At 38.0% G+C, this 23,047-nt stretch overlaps 1 protein-coding gene across 3 annotated transcripts in view; it reads right to left on the bottom strand.

Annotated features, from left to right (window-relative positions):
* Positions 1–23,047, bottom strand: part of PLXDC2 (plexin domain containing 2) — a 410,469-nt gene that overhangs the window by 245,542 nt on the left and 141,880 nt on the right. For all 3 annotated transcript variants that reach the window (XM_082617463.1, XM_082617461.1, XM_082617462.1), the window contains exon 2: positions 9,062–9,273. In XM_082617463.1, coding sequence (XP_082473589.1) covers positions 9,062–9,273 — 212 coding nt within the window. The remainder of the gene's footprint in view (positions 1–9,061; positions 9,274–23,047) is intronic.

Below are 23,047 nucleotides of genomic sequence, written 5' to 3' on the forward strand. Positions count from 1 at the left end.
ATTTAATAGCTCAGGCTGTAAATACCATACAGAAAATAGCTCAAAACAACTGTTCCCAAGGGCTGCAAAGTTCAATTCTTCTCTTGTTTCTAGACAGATTCAGACATCTATGCATTGCTGGGACACGAACAGAAAGGTTTTCTTTCAGGGATACACAAAAAGAAAATTAAGGCAGTCTCTGTTCATTCCGAATGTTAGCCACCCCTTCTCAAAAGGACCTTTGACTATTTGATACCTTCCTTAATAGAGCACAGGGTGGCACATTAGCAAATTTATCACAAATGCAAAAGCAAAGAATATGAATATGCATATGCATGCTTTGTTATAAAGAGACCTTATCTACCTTAAAACTGCTTCAGAAATATAAGATGAGATAAAAGTCCCCTGAACACTTAGCAAAATATATTATACATCATTGCTTAAGAATAAAAGTATACTTTTTTCATACTGTAAGTTTAAATCATCAGGAATTTTTAAACACCTCCTATATATGTAATGGCCCACCTATGTGTAGACCTAATAATGTTTCCATAGAAGTCATAGTATTTGGCAAAGACACATGAGACATCTTTGACAAAGGTCCATAGAAACTTCTGGGTGCCACACAAAATTACAGATAATCATTGTTTATCAGAGTCCTAGTCTTAATTTTTCCAAAACATTGGTACTAAGTTGTAGAGTGCACATTAATTTGTTAGATAAAATAAATGGCAAAGACTTGGTGGGATTTAGTGTACTCAGTTGGTGTTAGTATTTCTAAAATTAAGTAAGTTCACATCATAGGGGCTGGCAGATTCATTATGTGACAAATCTTCACGGGAATAAGGAGTGGCCCTGATACTTCTCCAGATGTAGTAATAAAAATCATATTATTGGCATGACTGTACCAACTCAGACTTATTTAGTCTTTGAGCTACAATCACTTTATTATTCTGTTTCTGATTCTGAAAATATCACATAAAAGACTAGTCCTTGGGCTTCCCTGGTGGCGCAGTGGTTGAGAGAGTGCCTGCCGATGCAGGGGACACGGGTTCGTGCCCCGGTCCGGGAAGATCCCACATGCCGCAGAGCGGCTGGGCCCGTGAGCCATGGCCCCTGAGCCTGCGCGTCCGGAGCCTGTGCTCCGCAACGGGAGAGGCCACAACAGTGAGAGGCCCGCGTAGCGCAAAAAAAAAAAAAAATAAAAAAAAGACTAGTCCTTAAGGCATAATCCATTAATATAGAACGGGACTGTCCAGTGAATGACCCCCAAAACTATCTCTCTGTTGCCCAGAAGCTAGATAGCTAAGAAGATAAGCTATGCACCTAGCAAGGAGAAGACTGAGACTGAACTCAACATTCCATGGAATCTGGCACCCCAACCCAAGTGCTGGCACTTCCAAAACTGCCGGCAGGTCAGCCTGGGCTGCTTGGTGCTTGACCTTGGGTATGTATTTCCCCTGTGCAATGCTCCTCTCAGACTTGTCCAATAAAGAGGAGAAGCAAACAGGACACAGCCCTGCGTGGACCACTGTCCACTGGGGGACACATCCATGAGCTGCCAGGAGAACAGAGGACTCGAGCACCTGCTGGCTTTTTTTGTTTTGTTTTCTTTTGGAAACAAAAGGGAAGCCTCTGCTGGCTTTTTTGCCCCTGAGTTCCAGCCCATCCTTCACCCTGAGCCCTTTCCTCAATGTGCAAAGACTGGACGCATTCTGGACTAGCAAACAATTAGCCTAGTTCTTCAGCAGGATTTTAAAAAATCAATTAGATAAAGATCTAGACCTATTAACACTAAACAGTACTATAATTTTGATACTGAAAATAATAATTTTCATGAAAGTGTATTTTAAATGTCCTGTTGGAAGTTAGCCTGGGGAAAGAAGAAAAATAAGATTGCAAGATGACAAAGTAGAAATTCTACTGGTTAACCTGGCATTCCTTACATTAGAAGTTCCTGATCACTGCCCTAATTAATGCAAAGAAAGGCAGAGGACATGACGCAGTCCTCAAGAATGGCTAGGAAATTGATGTAGGAAAAACTCAATGCCAGATTCTTATAATTAATCTCAGGGTCCTGGTGAGGGGAGGACCTCTCTTTGTATATGGAGAATGCAAGAATATTACTCTAAAATATAATTCTTGTTCTAAAAATAAATTATATGACTAACACACTTAATAATTTTACAATTGTAAATGTATTTATCATTCCGAAGACTATTTCCATGCTCTTACCATAAGTAAATTCAATTAACTAACAGTGAAGCATCATAGAGATAATTCAGTTATTCTTTATGGAACTCTTTGAAGTACAGTTATAGATCTTTTTTCATTTTGTTCCAATAAAGAGCTGACATGTCAAGCTAAGAATAATCTATAATTGAGCAAGATATATGATACTCTATTTTAATCCTCATTATCTTTTTAGAGGGTGAGCAATAATTGCAGATAATTTCTGCCTGATTTACTATTTCAGTGGATTTTCTTCTTTGAAAACTAAAAGTCATCATCAATATTCTAAAAGCAAATGAATGGCATTAAATCATAAGTTTGAAACTATGTGTTTTTCCAATTTCCAAAACAAAAGAAGTTGAAACAGATTTTGTTGTCAGTTCACATACAACCTTTGGCAATACAGAGTTAAAGAGATGAGGCCAATTCCCAACCCATATGAGATGGGTGCTTGTCAAGGTTGTAGCAGGCCACTGCCAGGGAAGGAAATGACCAGGATCTGCAACTGACCCTCAGAATCAAGCAAGCACCAGAAGCTTGGGTCAAACGTCAGTCATCGTGGTTAATGTAATTTATTGATTAGAAATCTAAATATCCCTGCAATTCATATGCTCATCAATAGCATTCCTCTAACTGCTGTCTCATTTTAGCTCACAATAATCCTCATCTAAATTTATTTCATCTTTCCACCCCTTAGATTTGGGCTTTCGGATCCACTCCTCACTCATTTTGGGGGCACCAATACAATCTTGCCTCTCTCTATTTAAAATATTCAGTAGCTTCCAAGTTCCTTCCTCATAAATCCCAAACACCTTAACATAGCATTAGGAACTGAACATTTGTGTCTCTCCAAAATTCACATGTTGATACCTAACCCCCCAATGTGATGGTACTAGGAGGTGGGACCTTTAGAAAGTGATTAGCTTATGAGGGTAGAGCCTTCATCAGTGGGGTTAGTGTCCTTACAAATGAGATCCCTAGAGAGCTTTCTAGCTCCTTGAGCCATGGGAGGACACAGCAGAAAGACAGCCCCCTATGAACCAGAAAGTGGGGTCTCATCAGACACCAAATCTGCCAGCTCTTTGATTTTGGACTCCCAGCCTACAGAACTGTGAGAAATAAATTTGTTGTTTAAGCCACCCAGTCTATGGTAGTTTTGTTATAGCAGCCTGAACAGACTAAGACACATAAGGGAGTTTAAAAATCTTGCCCCGCTTACCAGTGCAAAACTCTCTGGCTAGAAATACCTTGATACCTGGCTACCTTCTAACTCTCTCTCCAAGACGTGGTTCAGATGACACCTTGTCTCTCTTCCTTAATCCTGGCTCTCTATAGAATAAGGGTCTTCCTCTGGGTGATGATTAACTTATGCAGTATTTCTGCTGCTTTTTAATCCCATGTTCTCACAATGCTTTCCTTCTCATCTTTTGTGGAAAGCAATCTGACACTTACATGCATTTAGGAAATTTCAATTCATTTGAGTCAAATAAGTGTGTTTCCTCAGGATTATCTGAGTCTTCCCTTTGCACAGCTTTCTGATTCTGCAACCACAGATGGATGCCTCTGAAAGTTTAAGCTTCCCCTAAGATGGAAATGCTTCATTAAAAAAATCTACACCAGCTTTTACATTCATAATAAATATACTAAGAGAACTGTTCAGTATCAGGTGGTACTTTTTTTCTTTTGAAAAATGTCACAAATCTGCATTATCACATTCTTCTCCTCTGTAAGTACTGTCTTCCATGAGTTCACTGAGTAGAACTGTGGCCTGAAGAAGGAATCAGCACAGCAGTATTCTGCAAATTTTCATTATTTCTGTGAAATGGGATGATGTGTCTTATTACTACCCTATATTTATATTCAGTACTGTTATTGTCAGATCTCTGAAATTGAGAAAGCATATCTATGCTTGAGACACATGAGTGGTAGGATTTCATTATCTAAGAATGTTCTGATGTATTCTCTGTACTGCAAACATACCATGGAGATTATGCCCACATGGGACATTATGAAATTTGCCTTTGCTTTGTAAAATATCACAAAGTAACAGCATTCTCTTTTAGATTAAGGATTTTCCAGTGACTTCTTTCCTGTCAAATAGAATACCTAGTTATGAACTGCAATAAAATATTAGAACACACACAATAACCTGTGTGCAGTAATTGGCAACTGATAGCTTTTTAAAGAAATATATTATAGAATTTGTGACAATATGATACAGATACAACTGGCAGTGTGTCGCAGCAGATGATCAAAAAAAAAGTTCTTACATACGCATTTAGTGGAAACACAGTGGATCTGTAGCTTTTAGCTACTTCTATTGCACATATTTGCTAACCATTTTCCACTGTACTTTCCTCAGATATGAACTTTAATGCGATCATAGGTGATACAATTGTTAGATATGTCTGCAATTTTTATTTGGTACAAGAATGAGAAATCCACAAGATATGTTGCTGGTAGGCACTGCAATTTAATCTAAGATTTTTCAGAAATCTATATCCTCAAAACTAATAGCTAAATCTGCTCTGTGCTCTAACTCCTTGCAATGCAAAGTGTGGCCTGTAGTTTAGCCACATCTGCATCACCGGAGAGGTGCTGGTCTAGCTCACAATGTCTGAGTCAGTTTGGATCACGGAGCTACACTTACATGATCCATAAACCTTATTTTTAATCTTCCCTTCTTCAAGTTATCCAGGTACTTTTGAATCGAAGCCAAAAAAATAAAAATCACACTTGACAATCCTTTTTAGAAACATTTTCATTGTCCCAAGAGAGGGAATATGAAGTTCCAAATACTGCATGTGAAAAAGTGGGAAAACCCCACACATTTCGTTCCATGTGTTAGAAAGGACTGATCTCTGTAAAGTGAAGAACTGTAAGTTACCGACAGCATTACACAGGAATAAGCTGAGGAAACTGAGCTTTATGAAGACCAATAATTCTCACCAAACACTGCTCAGTCCCTCTCCATCCCATAAGGCGCCCTTGACGTTGCAAGAGCTCCAGCCCAGAAAGCGAAAGGGCAGCCAGCAGCGAGGTGGAGATTCACCTGCTGCTCATCCATGCACGTGTCCCTGGGGTCATGGAATTCACTGAAGGCTGCTCAAGCATGGCCAAGTCATGAATGGACTTCAATCTAACCTGAAAGTCCCTGAAGCCCTTATATTCCCAAAGTAATTACAAAAAGCATGCTAGTGACTGTTTTTAATACCTACTAATCAGGGGAAGTACTCTTCTTTTGACTTGCCCAAGTGGTTATACGTCCACAGGAACAGAGGCGGTACAAGAATAAAGGTCTCATGTAAAATAAAATGCAGATCAACAGTGGCACTTGCCAAACGTTGAGTCCCCACTTATTCATCAGGAAATACAAACTGTTTCAAAACATCTTTATATCTTCACGAAAAGAATATGAAAAAAAGAAAACAAGGACAACAGCAATGAAACTTCAACTGGAAGGTTCTTTAACTGGGATACTAAGTTTTACAATCCCTCCATTATCTGTTCTTGTGCAGAGCCAGAAAAAATACTGTCAAGTACCAAGTGAAGAAAACAACAGCTTTTGTTTATTTCAGAGAGAATTTGTGCCAAAAGAGTAATATGCTATTGTCTTTTGTTTTTGTCTTTGTTCAGTGAAAGTGGGATACAAAGTCTAGACAATGGCAGAAGTTGGGGAGAACATGCACAGGAATGCCATTCTGGGTGGTTTAAGTCTCACTGGGATACAAATTATTTTCATAGCCACTGCTACAATCAGGGCTCTCAGGCCAAATAATTCTGATTCCTGACATCGACTCTGGAAGCTTCTAAAAGGTAAATGCATACACAGTCGTTCATGCTCATTGCTTGTATTAAGCAACATAAATCAAAACGCTATTCCTAAAACATAAGAAGGATCTTGTCACGATGCCCAGCACAGAGCAATCACTCTATAACCATTTGCTTCCTTTCTTTCTTATTTCCATTTAACTCAATCGGGCAAAAGTATTTTCCCCAAAAGAGATGCAACAGTTTTCAAAAATACTATTTCAAGGGCCAGGATAAATAAACTTTACAGAGAAGTTTCAGATGTTAGGCTTTTGCTTCCAGAACTAGCGGTGGTGCCGAGGGGTGACTTATGGGACTTTAGATCCCCAATAACCTCCATCAATCCCCAGCACCCCATAAAAATCAACTCAAAATAAAAGCAGTCCTCTTGTTATGAAATCTAGCTTCAAGACGAGTCCCCTTTCAGCCAGATTGAAGCCCCGAAGTTACTCTATCGATATTCAGGTGCTACAGTTATCCAAAATCATTACATAATCAAACAGCCATTTATTTTTCCTCATATTAGAGGAAGCAAAGCCAAGTAGTAAGGCTAAATCTTGAGAGCTGGGCAGTCCTGGGTTTGAATGCCAGCCCTTTACTCATTAATGAGAGACCTTAGGAAAAATACTCTACCTAAATCTGAAAGTACCCTCATGTTAATCACTGAGATTAGCCAGTGAAACTTGGGATGCAAATCTCAGCAGGCTGATGTAGGGACCAGACAAGATGATGACCATACAGCACCTGGCAGGTTTTAGCACCAAGTGAGTGCTCAGTGAATAGCTCCCTGCATCATCCTTCCTCCTTTTTACTGATTCAAAATCTCTGACATTACATGGTCTCCCTCTATTAAGGTAGAAAAAGAGAAAAACTGGCTGAATAACAAAGTCATGGCTATACTAACAACTAGAATTGTATTGATATTTTGAGGAGTGTTAATATATCCCTGAGCAAAAGGACTTTCTATTGTACAAATGATTAGAAAAATTCAGCATCCTGCATGGAGATCACAGAGTTCTAGGAGTCTGTGTTCTCTCCCTTTAATCTCAATAGGTTACTAGTTCTGGGCAAAGAGGAAACATCTCTGCTTCTGTTCAGCTCTCCTTTCTTTATGCTGCACCCTGGCTAAAGAGCAGCCCAGGGAGGAATTGTGTTGCCTACCCTGAGTTGTTACCACGACACTGTTGCCAAAATAGCAGGTACTCTGCAGGAGTCAGAAAAGCCTCTTACAGATATTATATGACTTCTGCTCCTGGCACATCCTCTGTTGTCTGTTAAGGGCCCGACGGGGGCAGCCAGGGACCACCAGAGTCATAAACTAACTAAGGAGATGGAGAGGGGTGTTGAAAATCTTTGGGCTTTCACATAAACAGAGTCCCAATGGCCTGTGCTTCAGTTCTGAAGATTCCTCTCGCCATGAGGGAACAGAATGATGCCTTGATACCATCTGCAGAACTATGTCATATCTGTTTCATGAAGTTGAGTTCTTTTCCTAAATAATGAGTATTTCAGGGCAGTAAAAAGAATGCTGCCTGGTTCTTTAAAATAGAAACCTGTTACCTGGGACATAGTAGGAACTAAACCTTCAGATTGAGAGAATATACAAACGGACAATGTCCAGACCATGGATAACGAGAGAACTCTGACCCCAACCTCTAGAGCAACCAGTCCAGGGAGCCAAAACACAATCCTGGCAGCAATCGGCCCAGAAGGGGCAGGACTTGATTAATAACTGATAGTTTCTCTATTTTTTGTCCCTATGCCCAACTCTGGACCAACCACAGAAAGCCATATATGTTCCCCAATCACATGAGATGCTCGGCTTCTGACTAGCCTACCTCCAGCTTCTCCATGCCAACAACCTCTAATCAGAGCACACCTGGAGCCTTCTCTTTTTTTAACTGAAAAACTTTCCCACTCCCCTGCCTGCTTTTGAGTCTCTGCCAAAGGCAAGTGATAGAGGCTCACTCCCTTGCTACAACAAACTGAATAAATAGCTTCTGTTCTCATTTGAATGGTTTTTGCTTAGTTCCATAAGATTCACTTGTTTGTATCTGTTATATCTAGTATACTAACAAGATCATATTTTAGGATTTGCAATGCTAAGGACTATGGAAACTTAAGCAACGCAATACCACCCTTGAGGCCTCTGGGCAACCCCCAAATCTGCCTAGAATGTGCCTTCAGCAGCCTTTCCTACTCGCCAAACCCACCTCCAACCATCCTTCTCTTTCCAATTTGTGGCTCCAATTATACAAAGAATTATGTATAGTAATAGAGTGACCAACCATTAGTTTGCCCAGAACTGCCCCATTTTAAGCACTGAAAGTTCTATGTCTCCGGAAACCCCTCAGTCCCAGGTAAACTGGGACAGTTGGTCACCATGCAAGACCCCTCATCACGCCATGCCGTTCTAAGACTCAGCCTTTGCAGGTGTAATTCGTTCTGCCAGCAACCTTCTCTTTTACCATCGACAAATTATCAACCTGGTGAGCTCCTCTCAATCTGCCGAGCCCGAGCCTAAATGCCCACTCCTAGGCCTCTTTGACAGCAGCCCATCTCCTAATCCCAAGCAGATGATCACCCCCTCCCCTATGCCACACTGGCCTGTATATACTTTTGTGCCTATCACATGGCATAGGGATGACTTGGTTATGGCGTTTAGACTTTCTGACCCTGTTACAATCATCTCCTTGCAGGCAGGAGATGGACTGTATTTCCCTTTGTGTCTCCTCACTGACGTCATCACAGCAAGCCTATGTTTGTCTGTTTCCTGAGTAAGTGCATTTGTGGGTGATTAAATGGCTTAGCTATTATTTATTTTATTTATTTAACATAATTATAATTACTTATTGAATTCCTGAATATTAACAAATTAATTATTGATTAATGAATTAAATTGATTCTCTACAAAAAAGTCCAAAAGTTCCAGATTGAGCTGAAGGGACAGCTTATAAATATTGATATATATGTGGAAGTTGGGTGCCTTGTAAGAAATACACTTATTAATCCATTTCAATTACCCAGATTATTGACCTACCTCAATCTGGGTGGTGTTGTCCTGCCCGTCATCCAGGAGCAGGTCCGTGAAGCCTCTGGGCTCTGGGGAGTCTTGGCCTAGGCTGGCTCGGTTTGAGTCTACCGCCTTGAGAGAATCCAAGTGCCTTTTCCACCGGTGGCTGAATGCATGGGAATCCACCTCCACCTCCTCTTCTGTTGGTGGGAAGGCCTGAGCAACCTGATAGTGGCAATCTGTTTGAAAAAAAAAATAACGATTTACCACCTGTTATGCATCATTTGCATGCTTTCTAATAGAGAAGAAAAATATTCTGCTCGTCATAAGAAGAGGAAACTAACTCATAACAATGAAATCTGTTTAACTGTCATATTTTTGAGTTGGTATGAATATCTCTGAGTAGAATGCAATTTTAGGACACACCATGATAAGTCGTGACAATGGTTAATGTGCAGATCCAGCAGAGTCCCTAAAACATGTGCAGCCCTAAAGTAATGCATTTTTATTCCCTTCCTTGCCCGCCCTCCACACACACCCTTCATAAACATTCTCTAGTTGTTCTGAGAAAACAAACTACAATCCAAACAAAGGAATGAAACTAAATGATTCCCAGCACATTTGAAAACACAAATCGGACATTAATAACTTGTGAGTTTATATTATTTCATGTGAATTATGCTGGGCAGCAGAGAGAAAACAGAGCATTTGAATGGGTTAAATAATACATGGAATGACCTTTGTGCAAACGTGCTAACCTGCCTTGTAGCTCACAAGTCAGACTTGGTTCATTGCCGAACTCATTTAATAAGCCACGGCCTCGGGAGGCATCACAAACGCTCTTGTTCATTTGAGCTGTTCTCACCTTGGAATCTTGTCAGGGTGGTAAAGGATGACAGTGATAGGCACTTAGAGAAATGGATGGGAAGGCAAGGAGATCAAATCACAAAGGTATTTTAAAGCCATCTGCAGGGACTGGCCTTGCTGACCCAGCTCATTCTGCTACTACAGGAGGCAAAATTAGATTTAATCATTACTCCTAGTCTTTCATTTCAGTGGGTCAGCAGGGGAAGGTGTTCCACAAGTATGGGAAATTCAGTGTCTGACCAAGAACAGTTCTCCTCTAGGCAACTATTACCAAAAGATACGAATTGACAGGCTTTAAAACTGGCAGGATATGGGTTCAAAAAGGGCTAAGAGAGCAGTGATTTAATTACAGCTGTGAGGTTCCCATCAATACAAGAACCTTCCAAGAAACAAAAATGTATTTAATAAAGTTTATAATACCATTAAATCAGTTACTGAGAACTCCAATAACCAAGTTAAGGCTTCCACTACTAATCACATGCAAATGGTCTAAAATATCTCCCTTTGAACTCAGAAAGATGCTAATCATTCTTCTAGAGGGGTTATTCTTTGATTTCACTGTGAATTTAAATGATCTGCCACTGCCTAAAGCCTTATTGGATACAGGTTAGAGTGATGCACTACCACAGTGTTGGCAATCTAGACTTTTCCATGGGCTTGTAGAATATTAGAGCTTAAAAGAGGCATGGAGATGGAAATGGCCAAAAATGCCACAGAAAGGAACCCTAGAGCCAGAAAATGTAGCACTGTGCTCAATTCACAGAATAGCTAGTTGTAAGGCTAGGAAAAAACTCAGGTACATAGACGGTTGATCATGGTCCCCTCCCACCTTCCACACAGTAAATGTTCAATATGTATGTCTAATGAGTATTTTACAGAAAATGTTTCTTTTTTGTTTGTTTGTTTGTTATAAATTTATTTAGTTTTGGCTGCATTGGGTCTTCATTGCGGTGCGCGGGCTTCTCATTGCGATGGCTTCTCTTGTTGCAGAACACGGGCTCTAGGCATGCGGGCTTCAGTAGCTGTGGCATGCGAGCTCAATAGTTGTGGCTCTGGGGTGCAGGCTCAGTAGTTGTGGTGCATGGGCTTAGTTGCTCTGCAGCATGTGGGATCTTCCCAGACCAGTGCTCAAATCCGTGTCCCTTGCATTGGCTGGCAGATTCTTAACCACTGCACCACCAGGGAAGGCCCGAAAATTTTTCTTTTTTAAGGTGTTGTCCCCACTGGACATTGAATAATGCTCAATAAATGTTTGTTGACTATCCGAATGAATGGATAAATTGTAGACAGTCTCTTTGGAACAAAAATGATAGGACCATGCACAATTAAGTATGGAAGAAATACTGTACGAGGATTCAGGAGACCTGGGGTAGAATTCTTTCTGTTAGGTTTGCTGAATAGGGAATATTGCATAATTTACAAAACTGTCTGTGCTTTAGTTACCCTATATTTCAAATGGAAATGAAAATATCTTACCTGCAAAAGCAGACAGCTTTTCCTGAGTATGTGCCAGGCTCTAAGACTTATGATTCTAGGCAAAGCTACATAAAGCAATTTTATTTGCTTTATTTAGATATCCTGCCTCATTACCAAAAATATATGAGGCAGCTTACAACAAAAGTACGCAATAAAGTTTTATAACAACCAGATAAGGCCTCGTAGCACAACACTCAGATTAAACTTTAGAGCTGTGCATTCACCTTGCACTAGGGGTGGTGGCTATCTGAATACAAACAATCATGTAGGAACAACTGAAAATCTATAGAATTCTTACTAGAATGTCAGTGCAGATAAGAAAGAGAGCAAATATCATGTAGTCAATGGATTAAACAGTTTTAATAAAAATATTTTTTAAAAAATCACAGAAAGGGAAAGTCGCCAGCCAGAGGTTTCTCAGTTCTTTATAATGTAAATCAGAAGAAAAAAACCCCCGAAATCTCCAAAGAAGTAGTCTTTATTAAAATCTTCAAAACAGAATTTCAACGCAACTGTTGGTTTCTTTAAAATAGATGTTATCATTGGATATTAATTGCCTGATATTAATTTTACCATTATCCTTTTAGATTTTTATAACACAGGACAAAACATAGTACTTTTCATGATGCCTGTTAGGCCAGTAACATAACACTAGCCCCTGTGGTCCTGGCACAGAGCACAGAGTAGACGAAGTAACTAACACTGGAAGGACTGTCTGCAGAGGAAGTCTAGTTCTCATCTTTGATTGCCCTTTCTCATTTTCTCCCTGCCTTCTTACCCTAAGAAGGAGCTTCAAAACTTAGGGAAGAGGGCTTCCCTGGTGGCGCAGTGGTTGCGAGTCCGCCTGCCGATGCAGGGGACACGGGTTCGTGCCCCGGTCTGGGAGGATCCCACATGCCGCGGAGCGGCTGGGCCCGTGAGCCATGGCCGCTGAGCCTGCGCGTCCAGAGCCTGTGCTCCGCGGCGAGAGAGACCGCAGCAGTGAGAGGCCCGCCTACGGCAAAAAAAAAAAAAAACCTTAGGGAAGATAAAGTCCATATTCCCCACTGCTAAATTAATTAAACAAGGAAGCCCTCAGACTGAGGTGGCTCTAATACCTTAGCAGCCTACGTAAGCAAACCCAAACCTGAGCCTCAAGGTTAAGAAATCAAAATCTAAGGACAACCAGTCACAAACTTACAACTAGACTTTTCTGAATCAGGCAAACACTTAAGCTACAGCCAATCAAATAATTTCCTTGTTTTCTTCCGCATTTTCTCTATAAGATCTCTCCCCTCATTGGGGTTCTTGGAGTGCTCCTAACCACTTCCGGTTTGTGCTGCCCCACTGAAATTGATTTTCAGTCAGATCAACTCTTAAAATGTTGAATATGCCTCCGTTTATCTTTTAACACCACTTAAGTTGAAATTTCGGAAGTCTGATTAGTGTGTCAAACTCTTGTTTTTGTGATGAACATTCCAACTCATTTTTAGCTAGATTACTGGGGAAGGTGAATTTAACAGACAGGTAGGCCTCCCGTATAAAACAAGCATAAAGGCTTCCTCTAGCATTTACAAGGGTAGGTCCCCTGACAGCTGTGGGTTTTGGTGTTTGTTTTTCACTTTTCAGCAGTGTTTTATGATTTTTTTTTTTTTTGCTTGCTTTACTGTTGTATTCATTGCTATTATAGCCGTTGATTAGTTTGCCTCCATGATGGACATGCTTGCTCCTTCTAGAATTTACTAAAGTAAACTTTGTAAACTGATTACTCAATCACTTGCTGGCTCTGAGTGTAAAGAGTAAACAAAATCTAAGGAAGGAACTGAGGGTTTTCCAATGTGAAAATTTGTGAGCTTTAGTGCCTAGCCTCTGTGAATTTTCTTTGGGTTGCTATTTTATACCTAATTCTTTTTCTCTGGTTAGGTTATGAATAAGCAAGACTACCCAATCATGCATAGAGGAAACATTCCTATTTGCTCATAATTCAGTAGTACATGGTTCATCAAGACTAAAGTATGAAATTGGCTTAGATTTTTAACCCATTTCAGAATGATTTTTAGAGAAGATAAAAGAAGTCAAAAATGGATGTTTCCAGAAATAAAGACTGAGAAAAACTGGCAAAACCACAGCCTTGTTATCTACATTGTAAATTACTCCTATGCACTTCATGGGCTTTCTAACTCATAAAAATATTTCAAATTATCCTTTAAGTCACCACAAAAACAAATCATTCAGAAGAAAGATGAAGGGATGTATGTAATATAATTTTTCCCTTCCCAGCTGTAGTGAAAACAAAAGCAATAGGAGGGAGCTTTGAAGAGTCTGGTTGAACAGATTGTCTGCTTTCTGTCCACTGTATGTTAATTAAACCACTGATGGAAAACCTTCAAAGATAATTTTCGCCAACATATTTTGCTATGGTTGTTAATCACATAGCTCATGGAAACATTAAATACATCTAAGGACTTCCATTTGGATATAAGAAGAGAAAGCAAAAAGACATATTTTTGTATATTTAATATATAAATTGACCTTAACACATTCTTGAGATACTTTATTTGATAAAAATAGCAGATAAAGTATTATTGAAGAAGGTATTTCATTACATTTCAAATAGACCATCATTATGAAACCCAATAATGTCTAGTTAATCTGAGAGTAAAATAAGAAACTCATGTACATCTTCATATTATTCTTTGCAAACCCTGCAAGTCTCTTTTGTGCTATCATCTACTATAAAATAAAATCATTTAAAATAAAAACAAAAGGGAAGAATGCTGTTCTGGGTTGGATGTGTTTATATTTGTGTCTTATCCTAATGATTTTATTGAAATAGCTTACATTTAGCTAATAGTTGAATGCATCTTTAACTGTATTTCTTGAGTCTTGCATACAAACTGTACATACAATATATGTTGAATGACCAAGGAGTAACCGCATAAATTGACATGCATCTTGTGTAATGAGGATCCATCATGACTGCACCTTTTGACGTGCACTTTGGTCTGCACTTCACAAATGCACCAAATCATTCTTGTGGATCCTCTGCAAAAATGTTAAGATTTTTTACTGCAAACAGATTTACTGGCTAGATTCATCTGACAATAGATAAAATTATTCGGCTAAGGTAGACTGCCATATGGCTTCACATCTCAGTTTATTACGGAAATGAAGAGGAAATTCCATACAAATGGTTATATTCTTGGTTCTGTCCAATAATGAACTGTCTATGTAGTGGACTTGGAGGTTTTGACTAATAGCATTACGGAGTAAGATAGCTACAGAAGAGAAAGCAGACAGAATGTTTTGTCGAGAGACATTAAAAGGTTTGAGTGGGACCTGGACATCATTTTCTTGTTAAGCTTCCCACATGATTCTTTGTGTCCCCCTGGTTGAGGACCACTGCCCCGTGCTCTAGCCCTACCACAGGTCATGTCTTCATCACCTCTTGCCTCCTACCTGGTGTTACTTTCTTCAAACTCTACCTTCTCCAACCTTTTCTCCATCTGCTATCAGAGATACCTTTCAGATTTATTTCACTTCTTTCTTCTGATTAAAACCTCTAAGGCTCCTTATCACCGAACAAAGCTATAAAACACCTCGTGCTCTTCTTCTAACCACTCTTCCCCGTCTCTGCCTCCCCCATCATGCTCTATGCTCCCACCACACAGGATTTCTCAATCATCTCTTTACCTGCAGTGAATACCTTTGCATGGCGGAAAGCCCTTCCTCACTCCAGGGCTTTGGGAAATCTCACAACTCCTTCAAGATCCAGTTCAAATATTGTCTTGGTAAATGGAGTCTCCCTTGACTCCTCCAGGCAGGGCTAATTGAGTTTTCTTCTGTAATCCAATAACTCTTTTCACCTGACTCTTTAAACACTCTTCCAACTAGCCCCACTTCGGTGTGAGATTGTGCAGAAAAGAGTTAACACAGCAGGCCTGAGACTGCTATCCTTAGAAAATCTTGTTTGCAAGGTTGGCCCTTGGCTGGTGCCTGGGAACTAAGATTTGGGGAGGGTTCCCACCATCCCCTAACAGATAAGAGTGGCTCACTGTGGCTATACTGCCTGGGCAAACAATACTGTTTATGCTGACAACCTGCCTTCCTTTTGTGAGTCTGGAATTTTGGTACACGGTAGATAGAAGGTGGTTATGTGAACAGTTCCCGGTAAAAACCTTGGGCACTGAGTTTCTAATGAACTTCCCTGGTTGACAGTATTTCTCATGTGTTGTCACAACTGGTTGCTGGTGGAAGTAAATTCCTCCTCTGTGCTCCCACTGGAGAGCGCTCTTGGAAACCTGCCCTGCTTTCCCCAGACATTAAAAATGCCCCAAGTGCCTTTTCCTTTTATGAATTTTGCTTTGTATCCTTTTGCTGTAACAAATCACAGCTGAGTCTTATGATTCTTCCTATCATATGACCAAACCTGAGGGTGGCCATGGAGACTCCTGACACAGAGATGTTTCAGAACAGGACTTCTATCTTATTTATATTTTTTGTCCCATCAGTACAAACATGGATATTGACATATAATAAATATCCAAAGTTTTCTGAAAAGCACATGAATGAACGAGTAAACAGATGACCGGCCAGGTTGCTGCTCATCTGAGACAGCATCTTAAAGGATTATGTACACGATCTGTTGTCCAACTTCTTAAGATTTTAACCATGTTTCTTGCTCAGTCAGATAAAAGGATGGAAGAAGGCAAAAACTATGGGAAAACAAATCTATAACAGCTTCTCCTTATCGGATATGAGTTTGACTCAACAAGAGCTCACTGGCCAGCTGGGTGATGTTCAACAACACTCGTGGTTGCAGTTCTTTCTGGTTCACAAACTCAGTAAGAAACAGAACACATGTCTTTGAAGAATGTGGGCATGGCCAGTGAGATTGAAAAGCTATGAAGTAGTTGAAACAAGGACATTTTAAGTGAAAAGTGGAAAACAAGTGGAGGACTACTCTAGAAGTTTGAAGCATAAGAGTCCAGTCTCTGAGGCACAGAGCAGGAGAACCATAAAGGCCTAAGGCCAAGATGTAAGTGGCCTGCATACCCCTTACTCTCCGCCCTTCCCCTTCTCTGACTTCTGAGTCATTGCAGGGTTCTTGGTCACTGTACAGTGTTTTTCTGGTGAAGAACATTAGCCAGTTCAAGAAAAAATACACAGGAAATGAAAGGGAATGGGAAAATGTAACCAAACACTTAATCTAAAATATGAACAAAACCAGTTACATGTTAAAAATGTAATAGTTTTCTAATCTTACTATTAAATAAAATAATAAGCAGACATTTTAATTTTATATATAAAATGGTTAATTATCCTATGGAAAACATGATTAGCCTTATGAGCAAATGTTAATATTTAAGACAATTTTAAGGTATTGTTGCATATTTACTAAAATATTAAAAATAAAGAGAAAGAATAAAACTGTGTTAACAGTTATAAAGCAGAAGTGTTCTATGCATTGCTTCTAATAATGGGTTAATAATAGTAATATTACTAATAATAACTAACCTTCATTTAGGGTTGGTAGAATGTCAGGCACTGTTCTAAACATTTGCAAACATTAATGTATTTGGCATGTATCAATACTATTATTAACCCCATTTTACATATGAGGAAATTGATGTATATGAGATGGTAAGTGATACACTAGGAAGGTAACCAGAGCTTGATCCATAGGCTTGGTTTTGACTATCATCTAATCTACCTATGATTAATCTTTCAGGGATCAAATTAGCAATGTGTCAGAAAGCCTAATGATATGACACAAAGAAACAATCTAAAAGAAAAATAAATAAGACAGAATGAGCTATTTAAAACAGCAAAAATATGTAAATAATCCAGCATGTGAAAATATCCCATCAAGTTGACTGCCAATGCGAGGAAACGAAACAAAGTCAATGTAAAAACATAGCAGAAAATAATAGCACATTAATATTGATTATCTTTTTAAATTATATCTTGAAATGTTGGGAAGTACTTTAAAATAAATAATTAATCTTGTTAATTGGGCATTTTCTATTAACTGCCTAGTAGAAATTTAAAAGAAAAACTGAATTCCTTCAAGTAGACTCAAGCATTTGTTTTACCATGACGACAATCTCCTGTTTTATAATAAAAGATGATTGTCAGAGAACTCAGGCCATCCACTGATTTTTCAGATAAATCTGTCAGATTTGGAGAATAAACTTATTTCCATGTTAGCCATAGTCTACAAATAATCTACAAACAGTGAAAATAGCATTTAATTAAATCTGAGAGTCTTTTAATAAGGTCCTTAGGATTTTCTGCAGAAAACATAGCATCATGAACCCAGAAAGCACATGGAATTTTTAGGTATGTGACCTCCTGCTGTGTGTGAAATAAGAGGGGGCAGCTTTATATAGTTTTTATAGTCCCTCCCAGCTTATAAAAGTCTACCATCTACTTGCTAGCTAAATATCTTGTTAACATATTTTAGGCTATCTGGGATCATGTATTAAGTATTCTACATTTGTTTTCAGATTTACTATTTAATTTGTGAAAATCCATGTATCATGAACTTTAGAGTCTCCATAGCACAATAAAAATGTGAAACTATTTGGTAAAATACCTTAACATTTCTCTTTATCATTAGCCATCCTCAACTACCCTTGTTTCCTGTATTCAGAATGGCTGATTTTACAATAAGGGCTCTGCACTAAAAGCTAAGTCCAGTGCATGAAAAGTGTGACTCTGACAGCCAAGGGAAATGGAAAATTCTGTAAACAAGGACCAGTCATGGCCAACAGCCTCTAAGGAAAATTTAGTCTTCTGAGCCAGAAGAGGCCAGATGGAATCAATGGTTATAATGGTGCCCCATGTCAAAGATGATGGCCAAATGCCTAGGGCCCAAATCACTGAGGGCCTTCTATTAGATTATGGCTGCCAGATGTCTGATAGACTCAATCTCACTGTATATTGTCATGAGACCATATTCAGTTTGTGGGGTCAGATCCATAATGGCCCAATGTTGAGCCCAGGCTGACTTAGCCAATGACCACAGATGACAGACAACACATGTATTTCTATCAGATTATGTTGTGTAACTTTTATCTGATTTAAATCATATAAATCATACCACTATCAAAACAGCCCCAAATTTCTATAGGTTAAATGCCCTCCAGAGATTTGTGTGGAATTGGATAAGCAGCCAGTAACACCTGTAATTTCCTCATCACAAAATTATCTCTACCGTTTAATTTTTTAGAAGGTTATGGTCCTAAGGCCATAGCTGCATAGCCTCAGACAACTCAGTCAACTACTCTGGGCCTGTTTCTTTATGAGAAGATGACTTTAGTTAGTAGAAGACACATCACATTCTTAGAATCAAAACCAGAAGTATTTTTCTGAAATGTGATTCTGAAGTACAATCTAAACAAATTATCAGATTAACTGCATCCACCGTCCCTACTTTCCCCCCAAAATAATGAGCAATGCCTTTCACATAATCCAACAACTAAGGGATAAACACCTGGTTTGACAAGGTCTCTAGATCTGGGCTCAGCCCTATGGCCTGATCTGTTCCCATTACGACTAAACAGATAATATTAGCTGTTAACTGTTGAATATCATTCCTGGTTAAAGGTGAAAAATACAACCACAAACTCTGTATTTTTGGGCTTCCTGCTGTTGCCAGGGTTGATAATGCAGGGTTAACAAAATATAGGCTTAAGATGCTCAACTTTGAGCACCACACAAACACAAAGGAAAGCCATTAAAGAATGTTAAGCAGAAAATTAAAACAATCCAATTTCAGTTTTATATAAATTTAAAAGGCCAGCAGGAAAAATGTCAATAGCAATTAATACTATGTATATCTATTCAATTTTTTGATCTATAAAATGGCAATTGTATATAGTTTATCTTAATATATGCAAGTATATATCCTACCTAATAAATTTTTTAAAAGATTAGCCCTCAAATATAAAAAATGAGCAAATGCCATACATAGATAATTCATAGCAAAGAAAATATAGACACTAATAAATGTATTAAAACATTTAACATTTTAAGAAGTCAGAGAAATACAATAAATTACAATTCTTTCATATACTACATTCACACAGATTTATTGTAAAAGTGTTCTTGTCAATATTTGATAGAGTAATTTCTTGAAGCTATTATTAGAGTATTGTACTCTCTAATATTGGTAGGGAGATTCCAATTTTAATCAAAATTTCATATGTGCATATTTTCAATCAGTAGTAAAAGTCTTCTAGGATTTGATACTGTGGAAATATTCTTAGATGTGCAAAAAGATTTATGAGTAAGTATAAAAACTGTATATAGTATTACTTGAATTGGGTAAAAGGAAAAACATACATATACACAAAATTTAAGAAGAGAAAGAAATACATTATAGTATTACTAGTGGTTTTCTCTGTGTTATGCAAGTTGGAAGCAACCAGTTTTATTCGGTTTGTTCTTTTGACGTATCTTTATTTTACACATTTTCTACAATGTGTTACTTCTATAGCAAAGGAAAAAAGCCCCAAGTCTCTACTGTTTGAAAGTCAAGTTCAAATAGTCTGACTTGGTGAAGACTTTCATCATCACCAATAGATAATTTTCCTAGGCAGAGTTATTTTAATGTGAACTCATAAAACTTTAATCAAACCCATTGCTGTGTTCTTCTCATTATAGTGTAATTATTGATTAAATGCCATTCCTTCACAAACTACCATGAACTTAGCCAGGGTAAGTGTCATGTCTTTATTCATCTTTGTGCTCCTTTTTGTTATTATAATAAATGTTCACTAAAACTGCCCAGGCTGTACAGTCTGTTTCCTTGAGCTACATCATGACATAGTTGGGGTGGTGACATGGCGTTTTCCATCATGGCTGCTCTTGCTTAAGACAATCTCATTTTTCGGCTTAAAATTCTTAGCCTTATATACTTATATATGTTGGGTTATTTCTTGAGAAAATTAGAAGCAGCCCTACCAATTTCTGTGCAACTTCCTATATTTTTTATCACCCTTTTCAGCAAGTAAAAGATCTGTGTTATAACATTCTAATTTCAAAGTCCTTTAAAATGTACACAGAGATTAATACAGCAAAACAAAGTGATTTTCCCCCAAGTTATTCTACTTCTTACATTTGATTCATACATTTAATGAAATATGTCTTCACACGATCTTAGAACCACAAAGCAACGGGCAAAACTACTCAGCTTTGATATCTCCAAATAACTTTACAAAAAAAAGCTCTATGAAAAAAATCACAGGAAAGATGTATGTTTCTGAATATCAAAGGTATTGTGAAGCAAGGATTCATAAATAATATATTAGTTACAGCACAAAGCATATAATTCTTTAAACAAAACTGACACATTGTTATTTACATTTAAATAAGAAATACTTTATATACAAAGATGTGCTCACTTCATTAAGAAGCTCTTGAGTATTTACTAGCTGACAACTTGCATGATTCATTAACTTGCACAGTTCCCCTTAAGACTAACTCAAGATAGTATTAGGGGTGAAATACCTTGACACAGAAAAAAAAATATTTCTCTACATAAAATCATTTGATTTTGAGTTAAAAAAAAAAGAAACAAACCATGTTCCAAATAGTTTCTTTCATAAGAATGGGAAACTTCACGTCAAAAATTGGGAAAACGGGGCTTCCCTAGTGGCGCAGTGGTTCAGAGTCCGCCTGCCGATGCAGGGGACACGGGTTCGTGCCCCGGTCCCGGAAGATCCCACATGCTGCAGAGTGGCTAGGCCCGTGAGCCATGGCCGCTAAGCCTGTGCGTCCGGAGCCTGTGCTCCACAACGGGAGAGGCCAAAACAGTGAGAGGCCCGCGTACCGAAAAAAAAAAAAAAAAAAATTGGGAAAACGATGAGAAATAGAAAGTGGAATATCAGTGTAAATTTAGCTAAGAAATTTTGGTGTTTTTACAAACTGTATTGTACTTTTAATACTATATTTTACTCCACTGAATTTACAATATTTTTTTCACTTTTTTGGAAAAGAGAAATACTTAAATTTGCATATCAACTACCATTCAAATAGCAGTTTTAAAATAAAAGTTCCCAAGAATTTCTAAAATGTTATGAATATCTGAATTCTGTAGTTAATTTCTTAAATAACATTCCCTAATTAAACTGCCTGATTGCACACATTTATGCTGATTACACAATTTAACTAACATTGTAAATAAACCACAATCAACAAAATTACATTAAAAAAGAAATTAAGACAGTAAAAACTGTACTAAAGTTAGATTTTAATTTCTGTGATGTATTCCTGAAATATACAAAATAACAGGTAAGGATTAAGCCACCAAAGTGAGATGGAAATCCAAAGTATCCTTTCAACCATGTATAGATTAGTAGAACTCTGAAACTTTTAGAAACCAATTGCTTCATTCTTCATTTATCCTTGAATTACCTTTTTATAAATTTTTTTGTCAAAAAAACAAATTCCAGACAAATTGAAAAAGTCTCTGCTTTAAGTACTTATTACAATACACATTTATCAAAAACCTCCCTTCTATGAGTGTGCCTACATGGCCCGGAAAAATATCTGAATTTCATAAAATAATTAAAAATCCAGGACTTTCATTATTGGGCAACTGCAGCTTGCCAGGTTATTGCCAAAACTTATATTTTACATATTTACTAATGCTCTGGACAATACTAAGACAGGAATTATTTCCATTATTTTACAAATAAGCAATATCTGAGGAACATGGATTTAAGATACTCCAGTTCAAAAAGCCTATACATGATGGACTTTACACATTTCCTTATAGTAAGCGTCTCTCCATTTTATCAAAAAAAGCATTATCAATATAAAAGAGTGAATAACCTAAAGGGCTTTAAACATTTTAAATTTAAGTACAGTTGACCCTTGAACAAGGTGGGGGTCTAAAATCTGAGTATGACTTGGAGCCCTCCTTATCCACGGTTTCTCTGCAGCCACGCTTCCCCCTCTGCAGACACAACCAGCCTCAGATAGAGCAGTACGGTAGTATTTACTATTGAAAACAATCCACATGTAAGCGGACCCACGCAATTCAAACTCATGTTATTCAAATGTCAGTTGTATTATCTTTCTTCTAATATGAAAACTTTGAAAATTAAATCGTTAAAAAGAAAATAGGGGAAAAATGTAAATAGCCATTATTCTGTCCCAGGTGCAGGGGGCAGAGTTATCAACTTAGTGAATATCCTTTCTAGATATTTCTTTGAATGTCTGTACATGTCTGCATACAAAAAAGTAGATGTATGTATGTATGTGTGTGTGTGTGTCTGTATGTGTATAATTCGTTTATTTCAGCACTACACAATAAATATCTTTCCATGTAATTGACTATATACTGCATTTAATAAACAAATAGTATATATCATAAACTAATTAATCATCAATTGTTGAACTTTTAAGTTGATTCTAGAGGCTAATTTTTTGTGAGAAGCCTCAACTCTTTTTCAGGAACAATTTATGAAAGAGGAATCTGTACTCTGTTGCACTCAAACTGCATCAGTCTACAAACTAACCAGCAGAACATGAAGATGTGTATCCCATATTTTCATCAATCACTTAATGGTGTCTTTCAAAAAAATTTTTTTACCTATTTGTTCAATAAAAAACGGACTCTCACTAGTTTAATTTACATTTTTGATTGCTAGTGAGTCAACATTTTTTTATGCTAGTCCC

This window comes from Mesoplodon mirus, assembly GCF_964341445.2.
Source record: "Mesoplodon mirus genome assembly, chromosome: 4".
NCBI lineage: Eukaryota > Metazoa > Chordata > Mammalia > Artiodactyla > Ziphiidae > Mesoplodon > Mesoplodon mirus.